The sequence below is a fragment of the Dioscorea cayenensis genome, chromosome 3, assembly GCF_009730915.1.
Source record: "Dioscorea cayenensis subsp. rotundata cultivar TDr96_F1 chromosome 3, TDr96_F1_v2_PseudoChromosome.rev07_lg8_w22 25.fasta, whole genome shotgun sequence".
NCBI lineage: Eukaryota > Viridiplantae > Streptophyta > Magnoliopsida > Dioscoreales > Dioscoreaceae > Dioscorea > Dioscorea cayenensis.
The window spans coordinates 9709386-9731317 of record NC_052473.1 but is presented as its reverse complement, the minus strand read 5'-3'; the positions used below and the strand labels follow the sequence as shown (position 1 = coordinate 9731317).

The 21932-nt window shown below is 33.2% G+C and overlaps 1 protein-coding gene across 8 annotated transcripts; it reads right to left on the bottom strand.

The window, feature by feature from the left end:
- Nucleotides 1-1142: 1142 nt before the first annotated feature.
- LOC120251919 (DNA polymerase lambda) lies at nt 1143-19753 on the bottom strand. Of its 8 annotated transcripts, none has more exons than XM_039260571.1 (16): nt 19584-19753; nt 19304-19438; nt 17212-17340; nt 15116-15391; nt 14724-14814; nt 14505-14635; nt 7926-7988; nt 6243-6296; nt 5892-6071; nt 5754-5807; nt 4944-5032; nt 3968-4064; nt 2968-3048; nt 2675-2742; nt 1577-1661; nt 1144-1480 (listed from the first exon to the last, which is right to left on the bottom strand). In XM_039260571.1, the coding sequence occupies exons 1-16, from the start codon at nt 19701-19703 to the stop codon at nt 1382-1384; spliced, it is 1752 nt and encodes a 583-aa protein (XP_039116505.1). In that variant the 5' UTR covers nt 19704-19753; the 3' UTR covers nt 1144-1381. The 8 variants fall into 8 exon arrangements, 7 of the variants coding, with proteins under 7 accessions (XP_039116532.1, XP_039116505.1, XP_039116548.1 ...); XM_039260579.1 differs by having other exon boundaries at nt 1147-1480; nt 3974-4064; XM_039260598.1 differs by lacking the exon at nt 3968-4064 and having other exon boundaries at nt 1143-1480; nt 2968-3061.
- Nucleotides 19754-21932: the final 2179 nt, after the last annotated feature.

Genomic DNA, 21932 nt, shown 5'->3' with positions numbered 1-21932 from the left:
TATTAATGTATTATGTAAATACTTTCTAAAAATTTAATTTATTAAAAAAATAAAACAATAAATGAGTGTAATTTTATTATAAAAATATAAAATTAAAGTATTCTAATTAAATAAAAAATATAAGAAAATTTAAAACAAAATAAAAACTCAATTGAGATATAAGAATTAGTAAATTAAATTTCTTATTTATTTTAACAAAATCAACCAATAAACAAACAAATAAATAAATAAATAACACCAAGAGAAGTTTGATAATTATATATTAATAAATTAAATTTGTAAATTTTTAAAAAATGTAAAAATAAATGACAAAATTAGAAAACTCTACTGTATATAAGGTCATTTATCAATTTAAATATCAAATTTGAGTAGGTTTTTATAATATAATTATAGGTTTAATAATATATTTGGTAATTATTAATTATTATAATATTTTTTTTATATTTAATTATTGACTCCGGTTCAACCCCGGTTCGACCCGGTTGAACCCATTGACCCCTGAGCTTAGCCAGGTCATTGCCCAGGCCGGGTCTGACAACTTTGATAAATTGTATGTTATTTGTAATTTATTTTCACTCGTTATTGCTCTTTTCATACTGCAATATTGCTGATTCTACTTGGTAATTTGGTTGAGTGGCAATTTTAGGTTGATTGGATTGTTTAATTGGTTAATTGTCTTCATTATGTGACATTGTGAGTGTCATAGAGACCTCTTCGGATTTTTGCATAAAGCAACTTAATTTATAAACGTAATATCATTAGTGCACTGTCTGCTGCGGAAGTTCGTAAATGAAATGGCCTCATATATAAATCTATATATATAGCAACTTAATTTACCATTAAAAGATTGCCTCCTTATAAAAGAGCCATTTAAGAGGAATCAGAATCAAGACTAAACTATCAGAGTGTATGAGATAACATCCTAATAACGACATCGATGTTATAGAATTATTCTTTTATCTCTCTGAAGCACTCCAAATGACTCAAAAAATTAAAAGAACGATTATGATATAATTATTATGAAAAATCTGCATATTACATCAGTCAAATTGAAAATCTCTAAATTCAATTTGTATCTATACATCTTCAAACACAGAATTGAAATAGATTCAATTTCACATATTTTCACAATTAGTCGAAACAAAATATAATTCTACATTATAAAAATTCCAATGGCAATGGAGATTTCAAAATGCAGATCAAATTTACCATAAGAGAAGCACTTCCTGTCTGTAATTTATATTCACTATAATAAGACATCAGTCCTCACAAACCTTGAAGATTATATATATATATATATTTATAGCATAGAAAATGTTCGCTAAAGTTAACCGAAGTAGAAGACAAAAACGATATATACACGAGATTGTGTCATTAGTTCTTACAGATTTCGCTCATGAGGTTCGAGCCAAGGGAATCCAAGAGCATCAAAGACCTCCTTCTCAGTTGAGCAGCTCACACTCACCCTTGATTTCGGCCCCTGAGATTGAAAACAATGGCATTTAATTACCATGAACAAGCTCCGGAAAAATGGTCACTGCTTGCAGAAAAAAAAAAAGATAGATAAAATGCACACCCGTTTTCCGGCTGAACCCTGAGCAGCCAGAAACAGACCTGTGTCATCAAGTCGATATCCTTTTGATTCTGCTAATAACCTCAACCTGTAGTCAACAAACTTTCAGCATTTATAACCATGTGATAAAAAGAGTAATATGAGTGCAGAGTGGAGATAAGGTGATCTAAGGTGATCTAGACATAATGCACAAGGAATGCAAAAAGGTTTTGAAAAAAGAGCACTTGCAGTGTTATGTGACTGTAAAGAAAACAGAGAAGTTCAGTATACATGAGCAAAGCGAGTTTCTGATGCATAGAACTAGAACGCAAATCTTGTTCGTTTGATTCCATGTGTTATTAACATATACATATATGCATATTGTAAGTCTATATTATTATCTGTCATGACACATTCCCACTGTGCTTGAGGATTCCATGCGCAATTGGGAACTCTATATGGTTGACTCGATGTGTTCATGTGCTTTTTTTTAGACTGTTCATGGGTTCCCGGTCTGTGGATGTATACAAGCTTAACTTTTTAGCAGTAGTTGGTAGGAGTTTTTGCATGTATAACACTCAATAAACATGAAATCGGATGCATATCCCCCCATAAATTTCATATTTGTGTGTATTCCCCATGTTTTACCAATGTTGCATATATATTAATGGGATGGAATTCAAACTAAATATGGTTTTAAAAAAAATAACAAAAATGTCATAATCTTCAATATTTGTTTCTTTCCTCTAACTCCTTTACCCTCTTCTTTTCTTTCTCCTATATACTGCTTTGTTAAGAATTTTTTTCATGCAATAAAATAAGGAAAGATCCACCATCCCTCTCCTCGAAAATGGGAAGAGAAATAAGGGCAATTATGTCATTTTTAAAAGTATGTCTATGACTTTGAACCAAGGGCATATATGCAAAACCCATTGGGGATATATACTCAAGTTCATGCTTTTGACTTTTTTTTTTCTGGTTGGGGGGTGTACAAGCTAACTAATAAGCAGCAGCCAAGATTATAAGCATGACAAACAAAGCAATATACTGGCTAAATATGATTCACAACAAAAACTCATGAGACTAATATGCTGCCAGAAAGAAAAAAAAAACCATGCATACCGCCTATTCAATACGTCATTCCCTGTCCATGCTATCAGTCCAAAAGCGTATATACTTCTCGGATACACCTGCCATCATTGATATGTGAGACAGAATTATACTGATAATTTAAAATAAAAGGAGGTGGTCACTTAAAAAGAAAAATTAGCCTAAATTCATTCATTGAACTACTGAGTCTGGCTTTAAGAATGTGGCATACTTATTGCTACAATAGGATCTTGTTTTATAATTAAATATTTTAAATTATTTTTCCAGTAACAAAAACCATGGCTGCCCAAATGCGCATCATGTACCTTTAAATCAATGCGATGTCGCTGCTCTCGACCAGGGTAAGTGCATAGACCAAAGTAAGTGTCAACTCCAGAATCAGTTCCCTGAAAACCTCCTCTGGTTATATGAAGAAACCAAATTAAAAACAATCATGCAAAACAGTTGTCATACACTAATTCAAGAATCTCGAGGAAAATTTTGATTGTTTCTTCTAGAATGGGAACAAATTTATCAATCCATGATAATTAAGCAATAATCTACAGTAGGCGCACAAAAGCAAAAAAGCAGCAGCAAAACTGTCTAAAATATTAAATGACTAGAAAATTTATTCCTTTTACTTGGTGCAAAATCCAAGGAGATGACACTGAACGGTGATTAAGACATTTTCCTTTCACGGTTTCTCATTAAAATATATTGCTCAATTCAGTTTATCCGATGAGTTATTTTTATATTGTGAAAACATCAATGTAAGTTTTAGCAGCAAACTAAATGAGAACATTATCATAAAGATTTCAATGAAAGCAAGAAAAAAACCATATTAAACTGATAGAGATTATTGATGATGAAAAATGAACAATCTTTGCCTTGTTTTAAAGTCTTTGTCATCATTTAGGAGAAGGTAATTTCCAGATTACCTCCATTCTACCCAAAAAACAAAAAGCAATAAAACGATCAACAACTGACAACAATTATATCTAAAAATTTATAATCAAACTAAGAATCTTCAAGTTGCATTCACTGACGAAGTGCAAGAATGAACTAAACCTATACCATATCTACCTAAATTGTATGGTTAAGTGTTTGTGCATTCCCAATACAAACTGGAAGTTTAAGCAACCTAGGTACGTAATGCCTATACTGTCAAAGCATGGAGTAGTGCAAAAAGCATTTTCATATACATATGCTTCACATGAATTTGATGCATAAAAAACACTAAAAGAAAAAAATAAATAAAGATTTTTTTTTTTTTTAATAACAATGTGCAGGTGTGGAGGAAGAAAATGGAACAAAAGTAAAGCATACCATTACCTCTGTGCTGTGGGTAGTAAAAATCAGGTCCTCCCTCAAAAAGTTCATATCCTTTAAATGTTGAACATATCTAGGTAGAAAGCCTTTATGGCTAGACCACAGAAAAGCTAAAATGTAAGATGTCAACAAACATACCTAGAAAAAGAATTCACCAAATTATTAAAAAGTAATAAAGGGTTGTGTTTGTGGCAGGGAATCAACAATACAAAAAAGATTTCATGCACGACATATGCACCCATACCTTCTTGCAGTGCTACAAACCAAGTTTCTTCATTTCTACTCTAAATCATTCCCATATTAAATTTTACATGAAATCATTTATAGATTCATTAATAATATTAGTTTTTTCACCAGAATTTTCTACTGCTGAATTTTTACTCGCTTCCAATTTATGTAAATTCTTTCGAAAGTGAAAAAACTAAAAGAAAAGAGTTTGGCAGCAGTACCCATCTTAGTAATATTGCCATACCAAAGTTTAATACGCATTGCTTATTTTTCTGGTCATTCAGGTGTTCATTTATCAAAAATAACCACACAGCATATGGCCACCATGAAATTCATAAATTACTATGCAAAAATTTAAAAGGGACCAAGGACAAATATTGCATGGTCAATATAGCAGCAAGTGGGCATGCTAGCATTTTCCTATAAAAAATTATCAGATCTCTCTCTTGCTTAGTATTCAGGATCTCCTAACCACACACTTGGTCAAGAATATAAATATTGTATTTATCCACTTTGTGTTTTGTTCTTTTAACAAATTTGAATATCTTCAATGACATCTTGAGTAAATTCTACCGTAACAGAAATAGAAAGTGGCTCTGGATGCATTATCTGCACATAAAGAATAATTTGCAAGCTATACTCTTTTCTGGTGTATAGCAACTAAAATTTCACAATGAAAAATTTTCCCACATGCCCAATCATAGATGCAACACAGTCAAATATGTAAATTTGAATAAGCTTCTACCTGTCTCCATCAGGATGAGTGATTATTATGTCCAGGTCCCCACAGGAACTTTTACCACGCCTATATGATCCTCCACAAACAATCATTACCTTGAAAATCAGAAGGGATCAAAACAATCATGCTTAAGGAAAGACTTATAAAAGTGCTCTCTTTATGAAGGATTTCGACCATGCAAATAAAAAGGACACAGGATTTCATTGCTACAACTTAGATAAAAAAAATTTAGTGGTATACATCTTATGGTTACACTGAAAAGCCAATCTGTGTGCAAAACTTTTTGAAGGAATAGAGCAATTCAACAATTTTAAGAGGCTGTTACCATTACATTAGGTCAGTTATCAACTAGAATAATATATTCAGCATGAGTCCATCATTCACACAACAAATGGGGAATGCAAGCCACCATACCCAGCCTGATAACTGCCCACGAGCATACCAGATCACAGAATCCTAAGCGCCATTATCAAACCATAATATGGTGGTTTTCCCAGAAACTTGTTTTTGAAAATTTTGTGGCATAAACATCAAACAGAGGTTTTCCCATAAAATTGACAAGATAAAGTTCATTTGAATCTGCCAGGTCTCTTGCCAGAAACAAAAGATACCAAATTATTGCAGCAGCCAGCCTAGTCTGTATTACTTTAGAAAAGTTTTGGTACTAAAGTTACTTCAGCATTCACTATGTAATCAAAGCTTCCCACGAACTTGATTGTCAACAAATATGAGGTATTATTTTAGAGACAGACTATTATAACTTAGTCAAAATGATATGTTACCTCCATTCATATTTATAATAAAAGAAAAGCTCACCCCTGACAAAACCTGCTCTCCAGCCTTTTGCAAAAGCATCTCCATTTCTCTAACCTATACATATCACAAAAATCAAATGTTTGGACAAGGAAATCAGCATAAGAATACTCAGAAAAAATGCATCTAAAATGATGGCACCTCATGCCGTGGAATTCTTTTCTTGATGTCATGAAAGAATTGTAGTCCTATTCTCTGAGAATTGATTAATGAATCATCATTTTTCAGATCATCAAGAGTACGATGTCCTTTTTCATATAACTTTAGTGCAGTTGCTGGACCAATACCCCAGACTTCTCCAAATAGTGTGATAGCCCGCACCTCCAAAATTGCAATTTGCAGTCAGGGTTGTGTCCATAACATCATATGCATAAAAAAACCCCAAATTTATCTGAAATTGAAACCTAGTCTTTGAATCTATAAGAGTAGAAACTAAAAGCTTGAAAAATAGGTATAATTAAGTCACAGCAGAAATTTCAAGTTATGCTTCACCAAGATATAAAAGCTAAGGAAAGCAAGGTTTCTCCTTCCCGCAATATCTACTCCCTGTTTAAGTGGGAAACCAAATTAAAGTAAGTACAAAGGAACACAAATCTTGACGGTGCAGAACTTCCTACTCCAATTGAGAAAACAAATAGATCAAGCAAGAATAAGAAAATCTAGATGTTGTGGTAGATCTTACCTAAGTGACAACCAGATCAATCAAAGGAACCATTCTAGTGATCTATGCAGATCAGGACTTGTGTTAACATATAACACTGACAAAGCACTCGTGGAATTTATTTATGGAGTACAAATAGTTGAACTGAACATTTAAAAAGCTATAGAGCAAGCAAATACCTGTAGTCAAACCAGCTTTTTTAACTCAAAGGAGAATCTCCAAAAAGCCCCATCAAAAAGTACAGAAATTTTATAACAATAATCTATCCTGTGACAGTTGCTGCAAAAACTTCACCACAGGAAGCAAATGGAAGTCCAGAATAGGATGATATGAGCATCGGTTAAAACTGACATATGGATTTGCGGATGTAAATTCTCATTTTCACTTAATTTCCCCCATTAAACAAATTCCATGAAAATCAATCTAGAATTTCTTAGGTCATCCAAACAAGGAGATAAATAGCAACCCACAAAAGAATGAAAGAGCACATACATCATCCCTCAATCTTCACTAACCTAGCTAATTATAGATTAAAATTCATAAAATTTTGAATTTTCTGTCTTTGGTTCCTAATACAGAACAATCTAACTAACCCTAATGTCAGCATTTTGCGTTGAAGGATTGGCTAATTATTTTTCAAGCAAGCCTGTTAACAGACTATATAGACCAGAAAAAAGAAATGAATAATGCAAATACAATTCTTTGGCACTTATTTCTTTATGACCCTAATTATTTTAAGAAAGCCCATGTACCCAATTAAATTTTAATTTAACAGGGCATGGGAGATTTTCTTCACTTAGCAATAATCTATACCACACACTCTCAGCTTAGCCTCTTCACAATTAATAACAATAAACAGTTAGTTGGAGGATTCCTTATAGAAATTTATTTATCAACTCTACAGATATGCTAGGTACACTCAAACTCATTCATCTGCTCAGAACCTGAAACCTTGTTTTGGTCTTACTACAATCGACTTTAATTAATATGATTACAATACTCGAATCCCATAATAGGCTTACTAGAACCCAATTTGATCATTATTGTGTTGAGTTCAATTAGTTAAAAAAACTAACCCTTCAATTAAACCAAACTAAGATAACTCAGCATGTTCAAATAAAAACAAAAACTTAATTTATCAAAGTAAATAAACGTCCTTAAAATAAAAATAGTGGTCATAACATATGGTGAGAACACTGTGAAACATCAACATTCCTTAATTTGTTGTGCCTCAACTAACAACAAGGTACAATGATAAAAAAGCTATCTTTTGTAGTTTTTTACAATTATGTTCAATTAAAAGCCTTTACATTAAGAGCACCATCTTTCACAATGGCATGCTTGATTGGGATGTGATGCATATGTGGACCCCCTGCTAGTTACAACCTAAAATATGATAAGAATAAGCGTATACTTGTATAAAGTTAAAAATAATAAATAACAAATAAAAACATATCTCATTATTCTAAAACTATATAAAACAGAATTGACTAAATAATGGTCCACTGCATCACCTTTTCATCTTTCTCAAAATGCTCAAGCTTAGATAGCTTTCCAGTGGTCACAATTTCATTAATCTGCAAAAGGAGCAATTCAATTTATTTAGAAATCCAAAAAATTGCAGGGAGAGCTGAAGTACCATATTAAAAATAAAAATAAAAAGAATCATTCATATGCTTAAATTGATGAAAAAGGAATTGAAGCAGAAATTTTCACTAACTTATGGATGAATGATCACTAAGTATTTACTTTAAAACTTAATTCACTGAGTGTATACAACAATTGTTAATGCAATAAAACAAGTGAGTTGTTGAAAGAGCAAACATTAAATTCATAGACAAATTTAACAACCAAAAGAATAGTTTTTCCTCTAGATTACAATTGGTCAAAGTTTCCAAGTGAACCTAACAGACATTATCACCTTCGTACTCTAGAATCACATGTGTAATAAAACAGGACTCAAACATATAATACTGCACTACAAACATTTTCTTGAAAGAGAACACCAGATGTATGGTATATGTTATTACCGCAATGTATTGACACTTGCAAGCTTAGTGAATACCCAGAAAGGAAGTTCATACTAAACGCAAAAAACGAAACAGCAAAATGGTCAAAAATTATTGTCTAGAAACCTTTGTAATAAATTCTTATTTATCATTTATTAAATAAGTGATACTACAAAGGCTTGAAAGCAAGCATTTTACGAACAAATAGAATGCACCTTTTCCTTTTGTAAAGGAGCATAAAATGGAAAGAAGTGACTTACCAAACCTATAATCAGTTAAGTAACAAAAAAAAATGGAGCAATCACATCATGGTAAAAGGTTATAATTTGTACAAAATTAGATAGTCTATTGAATCAAGTAAGCCATAATACAAAGGCTCAAATGTAGGCATTGAAGCCACAATTACAATTTGGATGCAACTTTCCTTACAGAGAGGAGTTTTTTACTAAACCTGATCGACGAATTACAGAGAAACACAAACAATGAATCGATCACATCAAAGTAAAAAATTCATTATTTCTATGCAATTGAATATGATAGCTACCCACCCCCAATGATGGCCTATAGTCCAAAGAAAGGAGAAAGCCATTAAATAACAAATCACTGTGGAGCCAATTAAAAAGTTAGTATATGTCTTTTCAATAAATAGTTAGTTTTAGTGATAGCTACAGCGTCAATGACATACCTACAAAGTTCTACAAGCAGTTTTTGTCTCCTAAATTAATGCATAGAGCAGTGTTACTAGGACACGGATACGAGTGTCAAGTATCCAACTATCATAAAGTATTTGAAACTTGAATTTAATGAAAACTAGATATGTGGGCATAGTAAGTTGTTTTTAAAGAAATAGCACTTAAGACAAGTGCTTTAAATCATATTAAAGTTTAAATAAAATATAATAGAGTTTTCAAAATCATGAAAATCACTATTAAAAAATTTAAAAAATTTGAAACAATTCATCAATATAAAAAATAAAAAATAAATAAAAGGATAAAGTAATTAAAAAAACAAAAGACTGAGATTCAAAACTAAAAAGAACTAAGATGGGAGTAAAATGGAAAGGAGATGAAGGAAACCTGAACTCTTTTTTTTAAAATAAAGAGAAGTAAAATAAGATCATGTGGCAAACATGTGATAAAACATGCCTGCCAACTTATCATAATGTATCTTTAAAAAAGTTAAGTAACCCCCATATGGATATGTACTTTTTCCCTAAATAAGCCATATTTGAATAAAAAAAAACATAGAAAAAATAAGGCAAATTTATCTTATGAAAAAGTGTGCTAATATCAAATAAGCTTCAAAATTTCCCGCTAATTACATCAAGCTTCATGGATTTCTCAATAACACAAAATTTTGCTATACAGATGGCTAAACCATTGATTAAACTCAGCTATATTCTTATAGCCACTGTGAGGAAAACCGTGAGTCAAAAAATCATTGTCTACTTCCAAGGAGTTGGTTGTCATTCATTTAATTCTATGTTGTTTTTTATATTTGTTTAATGTTTTGCTAAGTACCTAGAATATTAAATTCTCTATGTAATTTCCTATATACAAGCTGTGTCTAGCACCTTTGAAGGATTCAAAAAAAATAGAAAATCTAATTCTTCTTTCAAAAAGTGCAGCAACACTCTATAAAATTTAAGTAATTCTACTTCTACCATTTTTGAAAGAGAAAACTATGGATATTAGGCTGATCAGATGCGTTTCTTCCTCATTGCGTGAGACTTGTGGAAGATTGTTGAAGGACATAATGATTCTTCATCAACAAGAGATGATTCAGCCTCTACCAGCAGAAGTACAGAGATCTCATTTTAGGTTTTTGCTCAAAACAAAGAAAAGATCAAAAACAACACCCTTGCCTTGAGTTACCTCCATCAAGGAATCAGTAGGACCATCTATCCACGCATTTTTGGCATTAATAAAGCCAAAGATGCATGGGAAACTCTGTAGAGAGAACTTCAAGGGAACAATAAAGTTGTCTCTATTAGAGTTCAGTCACTTTGGAAAAACCTTGATTACTTGACAATGAAAGAATCAGAAAGCATCAAGATTTTTCCTCCAGGGTTACTGAAATTGTAAATGTAAATCAATTTAGAGCTATTGGCAATCTAATTGAAGAAAGAAGAGAAGACTCTCAAAAGCCTACCACAAAAATTTGATCATGTAGCTGCAGCAATTAAACAATCAAAAGATCTCTCAATTCTGAACATATATGACCTATGTGGTTCCTTAGAATCACATAAGGAAAGAATCATCCTCTGGTCAGTCTTTGGAGCTTGCTTTTCAATCAAAGGTCAATTTGGGATAGAAAAATCAAGAGAAGGGAAACTTCCAACATCAAGATCAATTTCAATGCTGAGCTTGGAAGAGACCGAGACAGAGGTAGAAATACTCAACTTCAAAGAACCAACAGTCAGGAAAAGAATTCCATTATATGCAAGAAGTACAATCACACTTCAGCTGAAAGCTATTTTAGGTGTAAGTGTTGGACTCCAAATCATTCAGACCGAGACAGCTAGCACAAGAAGAATGAAAGTTCAGAAGCTAATTTCAACAAAAAGAATGATATAGAATAAGTGTTTTTAACTTGTCTCAATGCTGAAAGCATAAAGGACCAGGTTTGGTACCTTAACAGTGGTTGCAGCAGCCATATGACAAATGACCACGAATTATTTGTTAAAATTGATGAAAATTTCTCAAATTCTGTCATTCTTGGTGATGGAAAATCTACAAGAGTTTAAGGAAAAGGAATGACTGCAGTTCAGTCCAGACCGGGTGAGCAAAAGTTCATTCATGATGTTCTTTACATCCCAACTCTTAGTCACAATCTCGTAAGTGTTTGATAACTAATTCAGAAAGGATATCAGGCAGTCTTTGAAGAAAATAAGTGCAAAGTTGTAGACAAGAAGAACCAACTGATGGCTAAGGTTGAGACGACTCACAATAAAGTTTTTACACTCCCCATCAACTAGGCAAGTCCAGTAGCCTTGAAGGGTGAAATTTCAGACAATTCTCGACTATGGCATCTCAGATATGCCCATTTAAATTATAAGGGACTACAGCTACTTAAACAAAAAGATATGATTCGTGGTCTTCCCCAAATAAATCAAATAGGAGTTTGTGAAGGTTGTGTCTACGGCAAGATGCACCACTTCCTTCCCAAAGACTCCTTGGAGAGCCAAAGCTCCTTTGGAGCTTGTTCATGCAGATATATTTAGTCCCACAAGAACTTCATCACTTGAGAATAAAAGGCACTTCATCCATTTTGTTGATGTTTATACTAGAATGGTATGGCTGTATTTTATTAAACAAAAATCAAATGTCTTCTCAAAACTTCTGGAATTCAAAACCCTTGTTGAAAGACAAAGTAGGTTGAAAATGAAGACCTTAAGAATTGATCATGGAGGTGAATTCATCTATCAACCATTCATGGATTATTGGAAGAAAGAAGGCATGCAAAGGTAATTAACTGTGAGAAGAAGCCCTCAACAAAACGGGGTTGCTGAAAAAAAGAACAAAACTATTGTTGAGCATCTTAAAAGGTTAAGAACTTCCTAATTCTCTTTGGGTTGAAGCTGTGCATACTACTATTTACATCTTAAATTGGTCTCCAACAAAATCAATGAAAAGCAAAACTCCATATGAAGCTTGGAGTAGGAGAAAGCCAGTAGTTGGCCATCTAAAAGTGTTTGGTTGTCCAGCCTGCTCCAAATAAAGATAAGTTTGATCAGAAGGGAGAGAAGCTTCTGTTCATTGGGTGTAGCAATGAATCTACGGGCTACAAGTTGCTAAATATTATTAATAATAAGCTAACAGTGGCAAAATGTGTCATCTTTAATGAAAGAGTAGTATAGCAGTGGAATTCCAGCAGCCAAAATTCATCAAATACTCAAGATTTTGCTCTAGCTGAAGCATCAAGAACCAAATCAGCTGCTGAAACTCAGAATCTAGCAACTTCAGAAGTTGGAATTACAGCTCAGAGCTCAAAACAAGTTCAGAATCTGAAAGTCCAGATAATGAAGGAACTTCATCTTCTTCACCTATTCTAAGATCTGAAAGAGTTAGAAAACCACCAAAAAGGTATGGTGATTTTAGAAGCTACTTCTAGTCTTCTCCAACGAAAATGCAGTTTTTGCTCTTTTCTCTTGTGAGCTACAGACTTTTGAAGAAGCTGAAAAGGATGAAAAATGGCAAAAGGCCATGGAAGAAGAGTTGAACATGATTGATAAGAACAATACCTGGAATCTTGTAGATCCTCCGAAAGGCAAAGACATTATTGGCCTTAAATGGGTTTACAAGACCAAGTAGAATAAGGATGGTTCCATTTAAAAGCACAAGGCCAAGTTAGTAGCACAAGGCCAGGTTAGTGGCCAAAGGCTATTCACAACAACCTAAAGTAGATTTCAATGAGACCATTGCACCAGTTGCAAGAATTGAAACAATCCAACTTGTTCTTGCAATTGCTGCCCAATTGGAGCTGAATGTGTATCAAATGGATGTCAATTCAGCTTTTCTTAATAGAGAACTGAAAAAGAAAGTGTATGTGGAGCAACCATGTGGATATGAAGTCAAAGGTGAAGAAGAGAAGGTGTACCGGCTGAAGAAGGCATTGTATCGACTCAAACAAACTCCAAGAGCCTAGAATAGTAAGATTGATTCTTACTTTCAAAATTAAGTTTTTCATAAGAGTTCTCATGAACCAGCACTTTATTTTACGAAGAATGAAGCTGATTTTATCATTATCTACTTGTATGTTGACAATTTGATTTACCTTGGGAGCAATCATCATTTACTTGCTAATTTTAAGTACTCAATGATGAGGAACTTTGAGATGGCAAACTTAGGAATCATGAAGTACTTCCCAAGGATACAAGTGAAGCAAGAAAGAGGAGAAATTTTCATTTCCTCAAGAAAAATATGCAACTGACATCTTGAAGAAATTCTACATAAAGGATTCTGAGGCTGTAAGTACTCTTATGGCTTTAAATGAAAATTGAAATCTAATGATGGAGCTAAGATTGATGAAAATCAGTACAACAGTTTAGTTGGATCCATCATTTACTTGACTCAAACTAGACCGGATATCACTCAAGCTGTTAGTATGTTGTCAAGATTCATGCACAACCCAAGTGTGATTCATTATACAACAGCAAAATGGATATTAAGATACCTAAAAGGCACATTGAAACTTGGATTGAAGTATGGCAAAGTTTCTGGGTTCACTTTGACAAGTTTTATCAGTAGTGATTGGGCTAGATCCATTGATGATAGAAGAAGCACGGCAGCCTATATGTTCTCCCTTGGAAACAACACCATTTCATGGTGTTCTAGAAAACAAAACACTATTGCTTTGTCACCTACAAAGGCTGAATATACTTCAGCAACAGAAGCTGCTTGTGAAGGAGTTTGGTTAAGGAAATTGCTTAATGATTGAGGACTAAAGCAAGAAGGTGCTACAACTATTTATTGTGACAAAATGTCGGCAATTTCCCTGACAAAAAATTCAGTTTTTCATGCCAAATCAAAGCATATCGAACTGAGACATCATTTTTAAAGAGATGGAGCTAGGAACAACTAGCAAACACACTCACAAAACCTATTACTACTTAAAAACTTTTGAAGTTCAGACATGTTCGGGCTCACAGTTTTAGTGGGGGATTTGTGAGGAAAACCATGAGTCAAAAAGTCATTGTCTACTTCCAAGGAGTTGGTTGTCATTCATTTAATTCTCTTATGTTTTTCTAGGCTTGTTTAATGTTTTGCTAAGTCCCTAGAATGTTAAATTCTCTATATAATTTCCTATATACAACGGCTATATGAAGCTGTGTCTAGCATCTTTAAATAATGATGAAAAAATAGAAAATCATATTCTTCTTTTAAAAACTGCAGCAGCACTCTATAAAATTTCAGTAATTCTAATTCTATCTCTTTTTTACAACAACCACATCAAGTCCCCAAAAAGTTGTCCAAATTCCTACTCAAAACAACATTTTCATAAAACAATGAAAGACCAATTACTATGATTTATGTTTTAAATGTTCCCTATGAAAATAATGGTGATAAGATAGATATTACTCACATGATCCTGCATAGACTTTCCAATTGTTGGAAGGTGTTTGACCTGATCAACACTCTCAATTTTATAGGGTAATTTTTCTATCACTGGAATGGCCTTGTGGTAACTAAATGACCTGCGATCTTCTCCTAAAGCTTTACCTCTCAAAAGAAAAAGAAATCAGTATAAAAAAAAGAGAAATGCAAACTTAGTAAGATATATATGCGTAAAAAATAAAAACACCTCTGTAAATGTCAATGAGTTTGCCAAAAATCTCAGTGATATTCCTGTTTAAATCTGGTGGCCTGTAAAGGGTGGATTTATTATCATCATCCTGTTAATGAAATTGAAAATTTAAAAATTAGTTTATAAAACTATGTATTATGAAACAGAAAAAATAAAAATGTAAATGCAAAAGATAACAGTAGAAATAATTTAAATTCAAGACAAAGAACACTAATAGTAAATTGTTAAACTAAAATGTCCCACAGTAGAATCATGCCTCTTTTATTGTTTAATCAGACAAAATCATGTGGTTCTACAGCAGTGGAACTACTGACATTCAATATCACTGCTAGGTCCTTCCTTGGCAGCTTGTCTCAAAGCTTCTACATCACTGCAAATAACTCGATTACCTTATTCTTCAAATCTCCTTTATAAGTTGAGTCTTGATTATCCACGCTGCCTTCTGTTCCAACAGGTTTGGAATCCTCGCATGAAACTTTAATTCTTTTGTGGCTGAAAGAGTCCTCATCTGAAGAACATGCTTCAGGTGACTCAAGCTGCATTTCCTCCAAAATTCCAGCTGATTTATCAGATCCATCAGGTTCAAACTTTAGAATATAAGGATCTTCACTTATCCTTTTCCCTGAATGGAGGCAATTCTCCAGCCATGCATAAAGAAGCAACTTCTGGACAAGGCAGTAAAAAAGCTCCAAGTGATTTCTTCAACTCATAAACTTAATGACATGCAATTCAATCTCAAATTTCTACTACAAGAGTTAAAAATATCTCCATTTCTTTCAAGGTGAAAATAAATAAGATGAAATGTAGATCTACTTTCACCATCATTTTTTTTTAATAAACAAAAAAAGTTAAGCAGCATTTACCAAGTAGGAAGGTAGGATGATATTAATAAATTTAACCTTCATAAAAAGTTTTTAAAAAAAAATTTCAAATTGAAACTGTAAAAAAAACATGCAATATAAACTCTAACAAAAGTGCTTTAATCTTAAAATGACTATTGCACTAAAATTCTTTTAAAATTTCTAACAAGATTAAAATAATGTCAACCTTCGCAAGTGAATTGGAACAAATGGCACATATGAGCATGTTAAACCATGCACGAGCAATGGTGATTCCAATTTTTATCTCTCAAAATTTCGAATAAGATCTTTAATAATTATGTATGCCTCGTTTATGGTATTCATTAGAGTGGTGAAGGATTTGATCCTTCTTAGTAGCGTGTTTGGTTGGAAGGGTAAAAAGGTGGATCTGGGGATGCGCCTCATCTCACCCAAGTGATGGGATGAACCATTTGCCAAGGTATCATCTCTCTTCATCCCCATTTCCATAACTTCACTCATATTCCTATACCTCCCTATCCATCAAAGAAAACACAAAATGTATAAATTCATATTTTCATATCTCTCAAACCAAACACACTCAAATTCACCCATCCCCTATATCCCCACTCCAACACAAACTCATCCAACGGATTGACAAACCCTTGACTTTTTGCTCTTAAGAATAATATTATGAGAAAAAGTATAATATGACAACCAAAAAAATTTCCACTGGTACAGATAAAACCATTTGCTATCATAATTGCCTACCCAAAAAAAAGGATTTTTACCACCAAATTCAATATAACCAATGACAGAATGAATTCTACAGCATCCTGGTTTCCATTTCCTTTTACTCAATAGTTTTAGTCAAGCTCAAAAACTTTGCTTATTGTATTTATATTAAGAAATTTTAGTTAGATTACCAGATTTGGAGTTAGTTAAGACCAACTAAATTCAAAAACTTTGATTTACTTAAAGCAAAAATACAGAAAGCCAATTGACAAATGTTCCATATTGATTTAAACATTTGTGTTAGATCGAAAAAAATAATTTCCAAAACACTAATGCCAGGACTAGTCATTGTTGTTAAAGGCGTGACTCATAAACGCCTCAAGCTCCAGCCTAGATGCCTTGGAGCCTCAAAGACGAGAGACATTAAAGAGTTGACTTAAGGCACAAGTCTTATCTCAAGGCTCAAGGCGATTTGAGAGTGCAACATTTTTTATTTTTTATTTTTTTAGTTTTCAAGATATAGGCAAATATGAGCCATCAAATAATCTTAAAATTAAATCTCAACCCTTAAAAACAAAAGGTTTTTTAGATCAATTGCTTAGTGTCCACTATGTAGAGTTTTAGCCTATAGGCAATTTCAAAAAAACAAAAAAAGGAAAGAAGTAGAGGAGGGTAGTGATGAAGAAAACAATGGAGCAATTGAACTTGATAGCAATTAGGATTTTCTAACATGATAGTATTTCATAGTAGTGGCAGAGCAATAATAGTGTGGTGATCTTTTTTGCTAAGTTGATAATATGCTATTTCAGTCTGTGCATATTTTATACAAGTTTGAACTTTAAATTATGATTTTCATTATTTTATGTAATTTTATTATGTATGAATTTTATGATTTTTGTTTTTAATTTTTTTCAAATTTTTGTGCACCTTACTTCGGAAAGGCATGCGCTTGAGCCTGCACTTTGCGCTTTGTGCCTTGAGTCTAGGCAATTTAAACCCAGCACCTTGATATACCTTTCTCTTTTAATTACTTTGGGACTAGTACCAAAAGATATTTGGACCTGAAAATGATATGGTACAGAATAAAAACTTTGTAACTTACATAAATTGGATACTTTTAGTATTATAGGTTTTTTTATCTATTTAAGAGTAAATTCTTCTCAGAAAATTTTATACGCACTACAAACCTTCATTTTTAATGAAATTGAAAAATGACAAAGAACAACTTAATCTTCAAGGTCGTCTTTGGTTGGGTTTAGAAAGCATTGGTTAAGTTCGGTTGAAGTTCAATTGATTGAATTTATTTTTGAAGGGACAACTTTTATAAGAACCTTGACCAAACTTGGATTTAATTGATATCAATTAAAAAAAAAAAAACTTTAAGACTACAATTAAAGTTTTATAATTAATCAAATGTATCCATTACTAACTATATTAATATAAATTAATGAAATATATATATATATATATTTAAAAAATTAAATCTTGCACACACACTCACAAAAATAATGAGATTATCTAAGCCCTAACTTGGGTGTTCAGTTGGAAGATCCCAGGCTAACCACCGCCTCCAACCAAACACCACCCATAGGACTAGTTTGTGAAAGTAAACAATAACATTTTTCCTATTGCATTAGCTACAACCCTAACATTTTTGCACAACAGTTCTGATCAGATGAACTCGGAGCTGATCAGATCCTATAAAAATAATATTAAATTCCACATATAAAAAAGCAAAGTTCTCATGGAAAAGACAAAAGAATATAGAACATAATTCTATTAGCAGGATATCTAATTCACATCCAATTAGGGACCTTTTCTCGCCAAGTTAAGGATGATGGATTTGATAAATTAAATTGTTGAAAATCTGATGGATGACCATAGTCTGTAAGAAATGAATTTAGATCAAAATGCACACAATTCATCTATTGAGGCAGAAAACAAGATAAATCATATTACAATGCTATGGTCTATAAAAATATAGCAGATGGAAGCACTCGATCATGGTTTAAACTACAGCCAATAGTTTCATGCAAGAGAGTCTGTCTTCAATGAAGCTACAACAATTGATTTTGATCTCTAACAACAATTTCTATGCAAAAAAAAAAGTGACATGGTCTTAATAGCAAGGTGGTGATCTTCAGGTATTCTCAAGCTTTCAGCAATTTGAATAGGAGAGCCTGCCTCCATGACCATGAGACCAAAAGTAACAGCTATTTCTTACGCTGCCAGCTATAGTTTGATCTCTATCTCCCCACTCAAATTGAACATCACATGATTTGTGTCCACAAAAAAACCCACTTTTTTATTACAGTACTTAAGCTTTTGGTATATCTATATATAATGTCAATGTGGAGCCTATCATCAAATAGAAATTTATGGACAACATCGTCTCCCTCTTCCTTTCACTGGTCAACCGAAGTTGCATTTGTGAGAGTTTATCAGTATTGCAAAGTTTTGGAAGAAGCTAATGATCCGACTACACACTCTGAATTCTGCCTACAAGGAAGCAACTTATGCACCAAGATAGTTGGAAAGGGTCCTACTTAACTTCTTTGACAGATAAATAGAAAATCAATAACTAATCCAAAAGAAAGGGAGTAAAAATCAAAAGAGGTTACAAAGTAGGAGGACTAGAAACCACTAGTAACTACCACATAAACTAAAAGAATTATCATTAAAACAGTAACACAACCTTCAATATGGAAATCAATAAAAAGAGGCCCAAATGTAAACTGATAATATCCCTAGAAGTTGAATTACAGAACTCACAATCATAAAATAAGTCACTTCACTGAGGGTAAAGCTTAAACCAAATAGAGTACATACATTAAGTACTCTGCACAACAAATGAACCAATTGAAATATCTCACAAAATGTAACCTAAAACTCTCCGATTATCAAAAGCACAATCACACCTTTCATTCACTTATGTATTAAGCAACAACTGAGGCGGAAATGTTCATCACCAACAAATAGTAAGAAAAAAGAACTATAAAAAAGAAAATCAAAGGAAGCACTCACTCCTTCAAACTGTTTTAAATAATCACGGTCGACTTCAAGAAGAGAACTCGAGTTTGCAGCAAGAATATGAGTAGTTCTCTTGCCAACACCATCATCAACTACAGCTCCCATCTGGAGCAGCTTCTGTTTCCATATCTACATACAAAATAGGAGTCTTTTCAGTCAAAAGCTATCAACTTTATTATCCAAAATCGCTGAAAAAATCGAATCAGTGATTGAATTACAAGTTATCAATCCATAGTATTGAATGGCTATGATATCTACATGAAAGAGGGTTTACCTGCAACCTTCGAGGTTGGATGCCCGTGGGGCAGAGGAAGACAACCATGCCACGGAAAATACCATGGGGATCGATGGAAGGAGAGGCTTGCCTCTTGCTCTTCGCGGCCCTGGGCGCCATTGCGGAGGAAAACCTCGCCCCAGAGAGCGTTCTTCTCTCTCACTCTCTCTCTCTCTCTCTCTCTCTCTCGCACAATATATATATATATATTATATTGTGATCCTTTTGGCCGTCTAATGTGTCTTGGGATCTGCAACGGTGATAATCTAGATTGCTCTCCATTTCGATTTGTAGTTTTATGTTTCCAATTTTTTTTCCAATAATTATAAAAATTTGTTGGGAACCATGTTTACTAATCTGTTTTTGTAAAAACTAGATTTTTATAAAGAGATGGGTCGTATTTTTCCTGTTCTACAAAACTCCTAAAACCATTTTTCAAACAAATATATTTTTTTTATGAAAAAACTTCAATGATGTGGTTTTTAAAGAATTAACATCAATGAGATTTGAATATTATTTTTTATATTTTTAAAGAGTAATGCTATACATGCCTACCAGATTTCCCGAAATGTTATTTCCAAATGGCATGGTGGCTAATGTGGTGTCCACATCACTAGATAATCTTTCCTAATCAGTGGCATTTATAAAAATAATAATAACAATAATAATAATAATAATAATAATAAAACTAGGTAAGTTTCCCGAAATAAAACCCTAAATCATCTCCCCTCTCATGGTTATAAGCCCGTCTCCCCCTCTCACCGTAGTCGTCACTGTCTCAATCCTGGCTACTCCTCACGTCATCGTTGTTCTAACTCACGCCGTCTCCGTCCTGGCTCACACCGTCACCGTCCCTCCTGCGGCCTATTGTGGCCGCCTTTCCTTCTTCTTCTCACCTCATCCTCTTCTCAATCCCTCCCTATCGCATCTCTTGGCCCCATGTCTCTTTTCCCCTTCTTTGGACCAGGCGGAGATGGAGCTTGAAGGTTCCACAGGCTGAGAACATCGCCAACAAAGCTGAGCCTATGCCTCCAAATGGCAATCTAGTGCATTTTCTCTCTTACTGCTTTGGCCTCTCTTCGTTGTGATTTTTTTAGCTTTATCTATTGCTTGGTGTTTTTCATAATCGATTGGGAGTGCATGTGATGGGATTGCGCTTGACCTCCAGATCTATCTCCGCTCTGTTCTCTATGTTTTCAAGTGTGTTTCGACACACTACGCTGGTTTACAATTTGAAATTTCAATATGTCTTGTTTTCGTAGCTTTGATTTGTAGGCATTGTTTCTTTCTTGGTTTCAATGTTCATATGGATTTTATTGGCATGTTACTTTACAGTTTGGGTAATATAAATAGTGAAAGCAAGAACGTTGACATGAGTGTTTTGTGTTTCTATAGATGTTGGGTGTTTCTTCGATGCTAAAGATCCATTACCAATTTGTTGGCATGAGTGTTCTGTGTTCCTGCAATGTTATGTGTTTCTGTAGATGATGGCATAAGCGTTCTATGTTTCTACAAATGTTGGGATGAAGAACCCATATACATTCTAGTAACCCCATGAGCAACCATTCCTGGGGTATGGTTGTTCTTCAAACAATTATAGTAAATTTTTCCTCATAGCATTATCCAATTTCAGTACATCACTTCCATGAACCCCATACCAAACTTTCGGTTCACTAAAATGCATGTAATTCAGAAAATAAAGGTGATGATCTTCCACTTGCTATTGTCATACAAAAAGCAAGGATGGTAACATGTAAATCAAGAAAACAAACAGAATAATGAGCTAGAGAATAAATAACAGAATATTGAACTTAATATGTCATATGTTAAATCAGTAGAAAAACATCATCAATCAATCTAGTTACATGTATTTAGCATCTTGTATCAGTTTGTAAAAATAACAAAATGACAATACAAGAGACAAACCAAAAATATAAATCACAAACATTTTAATCATTGCACAACAAATAAACAAACAAACAAAACCCACATTGCATCTCATACCTAACAACTCTTCAAAACAAAACCCACACTACATCTCAAGCTTAACAACTCTTCAAAACAAAATCCACACTACATCTCAAGCTCTTTAAACTTGTTTCACAGTCTGAAGGCTGAAGCTCTATAGTCTAACTCTTTAAACATTATAATAAGCTCTTTAAACTTTCCTCCACTACTTCAGGTGTAGATATAATATCCTGCAAGAACAACAAAGCATGGTTAAGTACCTCCTCCTGCTCTAATTGAATACATGGATGTGGAAGATGGATCATTGTTAAAATTGAATACAATTTAAATATCTAAAAGGAAACCTTTTGAAGTACATCATGTCCAAGAATTTCATTAGTT